A 13,165-nucleotide genomic window follows, 5' to 3' on the forward strand; every position below is an offset into this window, starting at 1 on the left:
CATCCTCCTACTTTCTCCGTCTACCTTACTCCACTGACATTTACTTTGGTTTCAAATCACGAGTAACAAGTAATTTGGTTTCTGACTCTCTGGAATGAATTCATTCCTTCATGGGGCACTGTGGCTACAGAGAAACAAATTTTCTTGTGAAATTCTGAATTCAATTTTTCAATTTCAGCTCAGCTTTATTGCCACAACATGTAAATTAGTTTTTGCTCCCAAAGCTGCTCTCCTCTCAGTTTGGAACTCACAATGTCTCACTTTATTATTGAATGACTGAATGTGTCAGACTGGAATGGTAAAGAGGATTTATTTTTTCTATTTGTCTGACAGTGTTCAGCCAAGTACTCAGCCAATTAAGTTGTTTGCCTTCGAGTAGAGGTGCCAACTCAAAGCTTTAATATGTGATAAGAAAAGTTCAATGTGTGGCTACACTGCTGCACGTCTGATAATTGTTGGGTTTTAAACAAGCATGTGTTGCATGGTGCTTGCTCTGGAACAGTAATAAAGTTTTTATCATTTCTGTTCATATAAATCAAAACAAGCATGACTTCCTGCACAACTCTACATGTTTGTGTTGGAGAGCTGTTTAGTACAGCACAGATCAGAACGGGTCAGAAGTCAAGTTGAATGTTTGCTTCCACCCCACAGAAGTCAACTACTGTAGAACACTGGGTTTAAAATGGATTATCTAACATCCTCACTTCAATCTTTACATCATGAAAAGAATGAATAATAAAAACAAGGCATGGAGAGTGGTAATGTACTGCAATATGATTACAGTGCGTGTTACTCATACCTGCACCGTATAATGTTGTATGGTACATAATGTTCTTTATACGTTGCTGGATTGTTGGACATTTAACCATTTTTTATACATTCCTTTTTTGCAAAATCTTCATCGGAAAAGTAACTATGGCTGTTAAATAAATGAAGATGAGCGAAAAAAAAGAATATCATTAAAACAGAAGTATAAAGTGATATTACATGTAAAATCGAAATACTCAAGCAATCTCAAAAGTAAACTTACTATAACTGCAGTACTTGAGTAAATATCAATTTTCCTTTCACACAACTTAACCAATCTTTCATCTGTAAGACTACAAATCTACTGTACAAATGAAATGCTTCAAACAGACTTTTGCTGAGTATCCCCTCTGACCTGGACAGTGCTGTGAGATAAGCATGCCACTCCTCGTGGCCTCAATTCTGCTCCAATTATGAATCCATATACTAAACTTTCAGTCCTTCCTGTTGTGTTTCACAAAACAAACATATGTTAAATGAGTAATAAGTGCACTCACAGTGACAAAGACATGCTGGCACAATTCTACATTCACAAACACACATACTGGATGCACTCACACTCTGTGCTCCTCTTGCGTTCCCTCCCACTCCATCTTAGCTCTCAAAAACACACTTGGCTATTATTTCTTTTTGTACTGAGGCTTGCAGCCACCTGTCTGGGAGTGTCTGGCTCAGCAGCATCCTGTGTCTGAGGAACAGAGGGATTTCTATTAAAGTCTCTGGTGTGACTCTCACTTCCTCCTACTCTACCTCATCAGCTAAGAATTGTTATTCAGGGACCGTGTCCTGCAAATAAAAAATAAATAATTCATGGACACAAAAGGTCCCCTTTGGATACACAGACACAAGCACAAGCCTGATGAAAATTTTACGTGTTTATCTGCAATAAAACAATAATAAAAACCCCGAGCTTTGTTTATTCTACCTCACTCATACATACTAAAAACCAATGTGACATCATCCTTAGTGTTTACTTTTCTACATTACAAAGGTGAATAGTTCCCATTCAGACACAGTGTGGACCTTCCAGCTCTCAGGAAAACACAGTCACGGTCTGGCATGATCTCATGTCTACCTAATTCTCTCTTACATACACAAACACAGAGACAGAACAGCAAACAGAAAGTGTGTCACATAAACTTTCAGATACACAACAACCAAGCTTGTGTGCGTTTAAATGGTGCACACTACAGCAAAAACATAGGCACAACACAGTCACCCCCAGCTGCAGTGAACTCAGAAAATAACAAGGCATTGATACAGTGATACTGTCTGAGACACTGGCCATAGGAGTGCACGTGTACCTGCATGCACATTCTATTTACCTGCAGTACTTGAGCCATAGAAACCAGGTGTTATTTCCTGGTCCAGTGACACAGCAGATGCTCCTCTCAGGTTAATGATAAATAGTCAACCATGTGCAGAAAAGAGCCCCAGTCCATCGAGGTACATTTTTGCCCAGCTATGAGTCCATGGCACTGTGAGGCTACCACATGTTCACATGATTTCATCTCCATCCATTGGTAAACCCTGGAGTATGTTGGAGGAATTTTCTGGAAAAAAGAAAAAAAAATCAAACAAACAAACATGGTCACTGATTGGGGTTTAAACATCATCGCTGTTCCTTTCATAAACCGACTTATCACCTCTAACTGCAGATGTGGTGTACTTCTTCTGTAGACTACAACATAAGGTAGACGATCACCTTAACAGAAACTCTCTCCCACGTCCTGAGTTACTGAAAAGTGAGCACAGCAGCGTCCATGGGTCTGTCTATTCACAGAGGGACCTCATATTGTGATGAGAGTCAGGGCCATGAAGAGGCTATAATGTTTCAAAAAAACTGCCCTGGAGGGCGCCCTGCAGTCATGTAGGCTGTTTACTTTATGAACACGGGCTGGTAATAAGCAGTTTGTTTAAAAAAATGGTAATCCTAACACTTAGCACTGTAATAATGCTTAATCATGATTTTCTAATGACCTGTTTATATACACACCTTAAAGTTTTGGAATGTCATGCAGACAATCAACAAACTTCATGCAGTTATAGGGTATCTGGGATTCTAGGGTAGTTTTAACTCCACTACTCTTTATTTCCCTTCCTCTTTCAAGGCAAATGAAACTTTATATTTCAGGTGAAGCATACACAGCAACCACCTCCCACTTTGCACACATGACCGAACAGAACAGAGCGTTGGAAAACACCTAAAATGAGTTAACCACAGAGATAGTGTGCACAGAGATGAGTAACTCTCATAATTATACCACTGCAAAACTGAAAAGTGAAACTATTGTGGTCAGATGAGTGATATTTTTGATGAATCTGGAATAAACACCTAAGAGTAATTTCACAAATGCAATATAAAGAATAAAAAAAATCAATTCCGCTACAGCCACTGAATAAATACGCTACTGTAGGCTGCTACCGGAAGCAGCTTCCAGCATTGGATATGAATCGACTTGACATCGCTCCAAGCCAGGTCTGGGGGCTGGGGTAGGAATGCCTGAGAGGCCCTGTGCAGGAGAGGGCAGTATGAATGAATCAGTGCAATGCACACAGACACATGAGGACACAGTCCACCCACCACCTAGTCAAGTAGCTGACTAGAGCCTACAGTGTCAGTGGAGAAGCTCAGAACAAGGACAAACACCAAGCTATTCTTGCTCCACAAATGAATCCTTTGTCTCTGTGAAAACACACAATATACGTAACTGACTAGTGACACAAGCGTGCAAGGTAACCCACACTAATCATATACAAGCTCAGAGGCATGAACTGTAAACAAACGCAAAAACAAAAAACATGCTTTGTCTGTCAGCTTTTAAGTAACAAAAAATTCTCCACACCTTTCATTCATTTATCGACATGCAATGTTCATGCATCATCAGTGGAGGCTCAAACAGTAAGCCTCATCTTTTTCTATTCATACAATCTGTAACATGCCAGAGGGCAACATCACGCAACCCTGGCGGATTTTATATTTTTGTTATGCAACACTGTCAGTGGGCAGAAGAGGGAGGAGAAGGTAGTTTATGGCTGCATCCCCCACCCTGGCACATAAAGACACACAAACACCACTCAGTCCCTAGACAGTGTATGAAAGGCCAAAAATAAACTATGTACATACATACTGAAATATCTCGACAACTACTGGATGAACTGTCAACATTTACTGTAGCAGCCTAAATACATACTCAGAGCTGCTAGCACAGACAAACTGCAGCGTGTCGTATCTCTTTCCTGTGATGGCTCGCTTTAATTACAGCATGACCAGTCAAAGGTACTGGGCTGTGGGCTACTGTTGTCACTAAGCAGCTCCACTGAAGTTGATGCTCAAGTGCCTTGCTTGCAAGCAACTCATCAGCAGTCGCAACTGAAATGAAGAGTAGTTGACTTAAGTGACTTGCAGTCACAGTTTGCACATCAAGCTTAAATATGTCCTCAGTTAAAACACAAAATTAAACATCTCTACATTTAACCCTTATTGCATTACCAAAACAATACCACATACAGCCCTTCATCCTGTTTCCTAGCTCTCTCTCTTTTTAATTAAAGCTACAGTTAACTTAAGATAGCACTTCCTCTCCCCGCCCCACTATGTTCTACTATGCTCCGCCACACTCAGCCCAACCCTTCAGATATTTGTCGTTATGAAATTGCAATAAATGAGAATGCAACTAAACTTACTGATCAAGCAGAAATAACTGAAAATCTCTCATTGGTTAGAGAAATCAACCCTAACCTTTTAGAAGCTAATTTCTCTGCACTGCTGCCAGTGCTGTCGCTGCCTGCTCATGAACTTAACCAAGCCATCAAGCTCATCTGAAGCATGCCCCTCCATGAAACCTCCTGACACTGGTTATCTATACCCAACTGTCATTACTGGCTTGGACTTGCAGTATTTACAACTTGAATGGCTCTGAGTCATCAAGTGTTTTCACCATTTTTTTTTAATCATACAGACAAGTGGTGCAACACTCTTACAAACTGTGACATCCTGTTGAGGAGCTGGCATGGACCACATTTTGCACAATGCTAACAGCTTGCTGGGCATCAGGCCAGTGTTGACAGACAGTTTCCTCTCAATCAATCTTACATATCCAATCATCTGTAATCATGCCATCTGAGTGGTAATAATAGTTTAATACAAGCACCTTTAAGTCTCTGTGTTTAAACCTGTTGGGCAGAAGAGTAATTTTTTAAGAACCTTTTAACCTTGTGTTGTCATTAAGATGAAGCACTTTGCTTGCATCTTGCATAATTAATATTCATTATTCACTAATATTAACTATATTCCCAACAGTTAATTACTTGACAAAATGTGATGCTCAAGTTAGTTCATATCTAAAATCGTTTTGCTTCATGGTTGTCTCTGTCAAAATCTACCACCACCTGATATTTAATCAGGGACATCTTAATGGTAGTGGGCATATTGTACAGGCTGCATAACCAATCACCAAATCAAACTATTTTCTTAATAATCTTCCTGAATTATCTAAACAACCCCAAATGGCTCTGGACCTGAATTAAATCTGTCTCTCAATCTACTGCAGCTTTGAAATTACCTGAGTCTTTAAAAATAGGAAATGTCAAACTCAGATGAAGAATCTATCATTGACGCATTCAACAACTACTTTATCTCAACTGCTTCTGACTCTAATAAGGCTGTATTAGGAACTCAGCACACAGATTCTATTAACTGTAACTCTGAAACATATTTTTTAAAATTTTAACCTACTCACAAAATATTCAATATTCCACTTTAAACAACACACTGCTCTAAATCAGTAGGCCCTTTTAACTCTTATTTACTAAAGACTGCAGCATAGTTCATTGCAGAGCCTCTCATTTCTATTTTTAATGCAAGTCTTGTATCAAATTTCCACTCCTAACATATAGAAATCCTCATATGTAAGTCTACTACCAAAGAGTGGTATCAGAGATTAGCAATTATTACCCCATTTAGAAACTCTGTTTTGGTTAAACTTCTTGAATCATTAACTCACAAGCTGTTTCTGACAAACAGTAATACAGTCAGTGATGCTCAGTCGTGTTTTAGCTCATAGCACAATATCTGCAGCAATGGCATCATTACTGCACTTCACAAGAAACAACATGGTTCTGCTATTTTTGTTGATTTATCAAAGGCTTAGGATTCTGTAGATCATCAGATTTTGCTGTAAAGGTTAAATCAAACTGTCTTCAGTGGAAATGTAATAGGTTGGTTTAGAGACTCTCAAACAGAACCGAATGTGTAAATGTAGATAACTATAAGGCTGAAGTCCTTTGGATAATAAAGGTGTACCTCAAGGCTCTATTCTGGCACCTGTATTGTCCTCTATTTTTATAAATAATCACACATAAGTGATTAACCAATTCATTGCAGATCTTCAAACTGCATTTCATAAGCTTCAATTATCATTTTACCAATTAAAACAATCTAACTCCCCAAAAAGCTAAATATATAATCTTTTCATAAAAACAAACATAGATAGCCTGGGTCTCAAGAGCTTAGAGAGAACTGAACTGGAGAAAGCCTGTGCATAAAACTATCTTATAATCTAGCTGGATGAAAAAAGTATCCATGTATACCCATAATATTGTGATACATTATACAGTATATGCATGCCTCAGGCTCATTATTCTGCAGACTTGACCCCCCCCCCTACCATTCCTCCTTATGTTTTACTTTAAATGCTGGAACAAGAAATCATCACTGGACCTCACTAAAAATTAGATCTACACTTCACATGTATCTTTTTATTTTTAAAGCTATACTTGGAAAGCTTCCTAGGTACCTTCATGAAATGTTTTCTCTTGCTTCCAGTAGCAACCAGACCGGATCAGCCAGATGGATTACCTACAGTGTACCTATGTACCAAGAGTCTGCTCTGAGTTTGGAAAAACTGCATTTCCACCATGCGAGTTGCACAGTAGGAACACCAGTCAAAATGGCACATATGGTAAGATAAACAATTTTTCCCACAAGTTATTTCTTCAGTTTTTTAATATTTTTACTAATACAGTCTGAACTGGCACAAATCCAAAGAAAACCAAGAGGAAACAAACAATTTTTCAAAAAGACAGGCTATTATTGTTAAGGTTTAGTCCCCCTCACCTGGAGGGTGAGGGAGAACTGGGGTTGGACTCAAGATGGCTGACCCAGGTGCTGGTAAAAAAAGGTGGTTTAATGGAATAAGACAACAAAACAGGGTCCATAATACATACAAGGGAAGGGCAGTGATGACTAAGCACAGAGACTGTCAGCGTGGAAGACAAAGCACGTATTTCTGTATTGCTAACCGCATAATTAGCGTGATAAGGTCAAGCCAAAACGCACAGAGACTGTCAGCGTAGCATCTTACACACGTCTAACAAATGCGTCAAACACAACCTTTGTATAACTTACTTTGCGTATAGTACGTTACACATCGCAATGCTCCGCCGACGACGGGGCATGTGCCAGAGGTATAAATAAGGAAGCCAACAAATCACCGGAATACGCCTCAGGTGTGCGCACCGACCCACGAGTCACTAATTACCCGATGTGACACAGCTGAGGCGTTGATCCCGCAAAAAGGGAGAGCGGGAGAGGAAAAAAGAAAGAGGCAGGTCGCCCCGAGCGGACCTGACAATTATTGTGCATTACGTTGATATTTCTGTCCAGAGTCAGCTTCTTAAAAAGTTATTTACAGTCCAATCTAATCAAATATGAATATGCACAGCCTAATCAAATATGCTCAAAGTTTGTGCCATAACTTAAGTATTCTTTTGGCACATGGATGGAAAATTTCACACAATATTGTCAACATTAAAATTACACTGTCCATATGGATGGATGAATTATTGAGGGATATGATTTCTGCTGTACTGCTAGACATCAGCCAGTGGCTAAGTTGTGTACACTGACTTATCCAATAGTGTTTCATGGTAAAGCAGAAGTGTAGAGACTACATAATTTAAAAAATGATTTTAGGCTACACTTTATGAATGAAGACTGTAACCCTAAGTACATTGCACGAAAGTCATATTCCCAGACCTTTGGAACCCTCTTTTCTTTTAAGTATTGATCCTGTCACATGGAAAGTTGATGGTTATCATTACACTACAAGGTGTTTAAAGTCAGACACCTGTACAGTATACAGTACTAACAAGCTTTTTCAAGCTGAATTCAAGAACAAAAACACAAGAGGCCCAGAATACAGCAGTTAATCTGGAAGGAAACTACAAGAACATTTAATATTGACTGACTAACCACTTTGAGACATTTTAATGCCCAAATTCTCTTATTCCAAATTTGCAAAGTGGATTTCTTTTGTTATTTTTCTTACTTTACTGTGACAGCAAATGAATATCTCTGGGGTTGAACTTTGGGTTGAAGAAAACAAGATATTTTAGGGCTCTGGGAACAACGTGTGAACTTTTGGCAATTTTTTGGCATTTAACAGACAGTGATTAAATGACCCAAATCGTGTTGATGACTCGTTAAAGAAAATAATTGTTAGCTACAGCCCTAACTGAATGCTTACAGCAAGTAAAGCAAGATTTTCCATGAAAACATTAAGTGAAACAAAACCCATGTGGCGTTCAGCAACGTACCGGATTTGCATGAGACTAACCTGGACTTTTACCCTGTCAGACGACAGTGGGTTAACCTGACCTTATAGTCAAACACAGGCAGCCATTAAGGTTAATTGTACAAATAAAAAAAAATCAGTTATGGGCAAATGGCTTACATAAAGCTACACATAAAAATATGAGCTTTATTTATAGATCAGATAAAGATAATCACTGTTACAGCAAACTGGTGTGTGTGTGTGTGTGTATGTGTGTGATGTGACAGCAGAAAGAAGAAAGGATAGAGTGTGTTTCCACTGAGAAACTTCACACATAATGAAGATAAAATGTTGACAACAGCTGACAATCCCTAATACCTGCTGTAACCTCTCGATGAGGATAACAGAGCGAGTGAGTGTGTTTGTGTGTGTGTGTGTGTGTGTGTGTGTGTGTGTTTTGCTGGGCCCAGCCAAAGTTAAATTTACAGAGTAGGAGGTAGAGAGCTGCCCTCAGGCTTAGTATCTGACACCAGGTGTGTCAGATGTGTGTGTGTGAGAGAGCAAGTCAGAGAGAGCTAGGTAACCTATAGCAAGTGTGAACAAGTAGAGCCCCTGTGGGGCTAAGCTGCATTGTTTAGTCATTCCTAAGTCTTGGGTATTTTAAGCACTTTATTCATCCTAAATTTTCTGACTTCTTGGGTGCAAACTTACACATTCTGTACTGCAGTTTTATCCTGAAAAATGCCCAGCATTGCTGAGGTGCAAACCTAAGGGTCAGAAGATGCTTGCCGATCATATTGGGGACTAACTAACTCAATTTGCAGAGGAAAAAGAAATCCACAGACTAAAAGTTTCCTTGTGATGAGGATCAATCTTCAATAGATTAAAAAAAAGTGCTTTAAATTTGCTATGTGTCCAAAATAAATGAGTAACTATGAATGTGTAAGCTAGTTATTCATATTCACTTGCAGAAGGAGAAACAGGTTTAAGTATCTTCACAGATTGTAGCACGTGTGACATTAAACCTTTTTCACAGCATGCAATTTGACTCAATAGTAAGTGCACATTAATAACGTTACTGATGTCGGAGGCACCATGAATAATACTTGGACAGTGAAACTAGAGCAGCTAATTGGAATGCGGTCCTAATTAACTTTATTATTTACACCTGTGCTTTTCTTCCTTCCATGTCAAGATGTCTCCTTAGAAAACAATTAAAGCTCATTATTTCGCTTCTCGGGGTCCCGTTGTCCACTGACAGCTATGCCACCTGTCTGAGCCTATCCATTGTGGGTCCATTTGAGGTTTGTTGAGGTTGGCTCCATCAGTGACTGAGGTTGTGCAACAAAGCGCTGTAGTGTTTCACAACAGAGGCAGTGACAACGGATCTCACCTGTTGGCTCCTTCCCGCCATGCGGGATTACACTATTCTGACAAGTGACCAATCCCACAAATTAACATCGTCTGTGTTAACTTTAAATTGCACAGCTAACACAGACACAGATATGGAGAAGTGAAGCTTGTTAATGCTTGTCAGTAAGTGCGACTGACCATACCTGTCAATCTCAGCTCCCGGCACTTGTTGCCACCTCCTGTTCCGGTGTATCTTGGCACTCCGACAAACCGGCTTACAAGTTCACAAGTCCTAGCATCTCTTCAAAGGGCGTCGGTCACGGCGTGAATGGGAATGGAAGTGAATAAAGTTTGCACCAGTGTGCGTTGAAGGGCTCACATGCGCAGCGGTCCTGTCAATAACAATCCGGCTTTGAGGCTACTGGCGTCAAGTCTATACGGTCTTTGTGCAACTCAAAGATCGTCTATGTATCTGAGGGTGGGCCACTTCAGTTACACACGTGCACTTTAAAAATATACGCATTGGCCTAAGTAAAAACGACTATAGTTAAAACAAATGTAATGCAGCTGTAGGTAACATTTTGTTAACGTTTACACATTGGCATAATTTGTACTTGTCACGTAAACGAGCAGAGAGATTTTTGTGCGAATTCCGTATGTTGCTCTTGTCTTCATATACACTTCCCCGCTGGTCCGGAGCCTGCTGACAGCGTCGAGAGGGTTTGTTTATCTGTATCAGCTCCGTTATTGACTAGCAGAGGAAATATTACTGCAGTGATTAACTGTTAACATCTACACAGCTCCCGTTATCCACCACTCCATGACGGTGTTTGCTGCAGTAAGACTCAGCAGCGAAGTGATAGGTCTTGGCATCTCTTACATCTCTGGTACATTTATGGCTGTCTGTCAGCCCACTCTTAAAGAAACACGCCACTATTTTTCAATATCGCAACACTTAACTGCAGCGTCTACTAAGAGTTTCGAGGTTTGGTTTGTATAATATATTCAAACACATGTAATTTTAAATCTTTGTGTTGCTATTTACACAAAAGTCTGAAATAAACAAAATCAGAAACGCTATTGCAAGCTGAGAAGGGATTCTCTGGTAAATATTTCCCCTCATAAAACCCTTTCAGACATTTGACTAGAAGAGGTTTGAGACCCTGTAATGCTCATCGCCTATTTAAAGCCAACCTCACTCTCAGAATTATACTTTAGTGAGAGAACGAATTAAAACTGAGAATCCTGAAGTTGTATGGTCTACTTTCTCTCCATCATCTGGTCAAAGGTTAAAAAGAGTTCCTCTCAAGGTGGCCTGTACTGGTGAAATGCTGCTGAATAATAAGGGCTGTTGATTTGAATTAATTATCGAGCTGCATGCATAAAACCAAAGATTTGTGCAGAATAAAGACTCAATGTAACAAAAAAACTAACGATTATTGCCAGTGGAGTTCAGAATTATTTGTGCACTGACAGTCTCATTTCAGTTATAACAGTATGTTAAGAATAGAACTGCTTCATTATGCCAATTCAATTTCATTATGGTCTGTTTACAACACATGCAAACACATTTTATTCATTCAGAATGTGTGCATGACTAAATTATTTTGAGATTGATTTCCAAATGAATGCTTCATTAGGTACTTTTATAGAAATCAAGTTACATTAAAACTAACAGTAACAATAAAATCATGAGTTACTCTGCTATTAGACGTTTTGAGGGATTTTGTCACTTAAAAATATTCAAAATGATACAGCGAGTACATGTCAGCCAAAACAGCGCACATTAATTAAATACACTCAACGAAAACCCTGAAAAAACCAAATCCAACAAAACATCAATTTCACTAAAAGAGAAGCCAGTGAGTATCCCTGCAGGTCCTGCCAAATATCTCACAGAAATAATGGGACTCCAAAGCTGTTAGGATTGCTCGACACAACTGTGAGCGAGCAGAGAATTAACAGACCCAGGCGGCTGGCTTTGGTGCAAGTAGTGAATTTATTTAACAGTGCCATACAATGTGATGGTGTGAATACAACCGGGTGTCGACCAGCAGTAGCAGTAGTTATTGTCCGTGGTGGGATGATGGGCCGGGCTGCAGGGGTAGGAATCACTCCTGGGCTGGTCGGGAAGGTGATCCGGTAGACTGAGGAGGTAATGGGAGAGTTCAGTTAAAGGGGAGACTGTGCATCGACCTGTGATGGTGGCTGGTGGAGCTGAGGGTGCCAGGATCCAGAGGAATGGTCCGTAAACGAAGAAGGAAGCTATGAATATACAACATACGTAGAACAAATAGAATAAGCTAACACATAAATACAAGGAGAGCTGACGACAGAGAAAGAACTGTAAGAAAAAGGAGACACTAGGAATTAATAACATATGTGGAATCAGGAGAATAGGCATAACACATAAATACAAGGGAGGCTGACGACAGAGAAAGAACTAGCAAGGGAGTGATAGTAAAGCCGAGTATAAATCAGGAGCAGAGATAATGGGACCCCAAAGCCACAAAGGCCTGTGGGGCCTGGTTCCCCGAGAGCTGCAGTGAAGACAGCGGGATCCAAGATGATGCTGAGTATGTTTCCACATTAGATGTACTAGTAAATGTACTTCATTAGTCGTTCCAATACCAAAAAAGATGCCAAACAGAGACATGGCAAAAAACTGAAGGGAAATTCAAGGTCAAGGTTCTCTTTATTGTCTCCCTTAGGAGAAAATTCACAATGGTGAAAAGGAAAAACTCTTTACAATGTCTACCAGGGAGATCATGATTGGTACATCACATATTTATTGTTGATAATTGTAATGCTGGAAAATTCGAATTAGCTCTCTACTGATTTTTTTTTTTTTTTTTTTTTTTTTTTTAAGTGAGCCCCTGCCCCTTAAAAAAAAAAAATCTCTACAGGTTCATTATCTAGAGACCAGATGTCCCCTGCTAGGGAGTCGGCACAGCTCTGAATGGTCCAGGTCGCCAGGGCAAAATGGTATCTGAACAGGTCGACGTCGGTGTCAGGGATTTTCCACCTGAAGGCATCGAGGTGGTGGGACAGAGCCTCCAGCGTGTGGGGGGGAGCCCAGCAGGATGTGGTGGAAAGGACTTTCTTTGGGAGAGATGTAAATGGACTGTATTTTATATAGCGCTTTCTCAGTGTGTTGCACTGGCCAAAGCGCTTTACAGAAGATCATACACCATTCACGCACACCGACGACAGGCTGCCATGCACCGGCGCTAGTCAAGCCACCGGGAGCAATTCGGGGTTCAGTGTCTTGCTCAGGGACACTTAGACATGTGGGGAGACCAGGAGTCAAACCACCAACTTGCTGGTCATGAGATGACTGCCCTACCTCATGAGCCACAGCCACCCCAGGATGTAAGGTGACAGGAAGTTGTGTTCCACTTACAGAAACAAGAGGAAGAGCATGAGATTGTGGAGAGCCTTTTTTTTTT

At 40.1% G+C, this 13,165-nt stretch overlaps 1 protein-coding gene across 2 annotated transcripts in view; it reads right to left on the minus strand.

Moving 5' to 3' along the window:
* tnk2b (tyrosine kinase, non-receptor, 2b) overlaps positions 1–10,567 on the minus strand; it is a 58,473-nt gene extending 47,906 nt beyond the window's left edge. For both annotated transcript variants that reach the window (XM_020624035.1, XM_020624034.1), the window contains exons 1-2: positions 9,920–10,567; positions 2,133–2,360 (exon numbers count right to left, since the gene is read on the minus strand). In XM_020624035.1, the coding sequence (XP_020479691.1) occupies positions 2,133–2,150 (18 nt within the window). In that variant the 5' untranslated portion in view covers positions 2,151–2,360; positions 9,920–10,567. The remainder of the gene's footprint in view (positions 1–2,132; positions 2,361–9,919) is intronic.
* Positions 10,568–13,165: the final 2,598 nt, after the last annotated feature.

The sequence above is a fragment of the Monopterus albus genome, unplaced genomic scaffold (assembly GCF_001952655.1).
Source record: "Monopterus albus unplaced genomic scaffold, M_albus_1.0 scaffold319.1, whole genome shotgun sequence".
Taxonomy (NCBI): domain Eukaryota; kingdom Metazoa; phylum Chordata; class Actinopteri; order Synbranchiformes; family Synbranchidae; genus Monopterus; species Monopterus albus.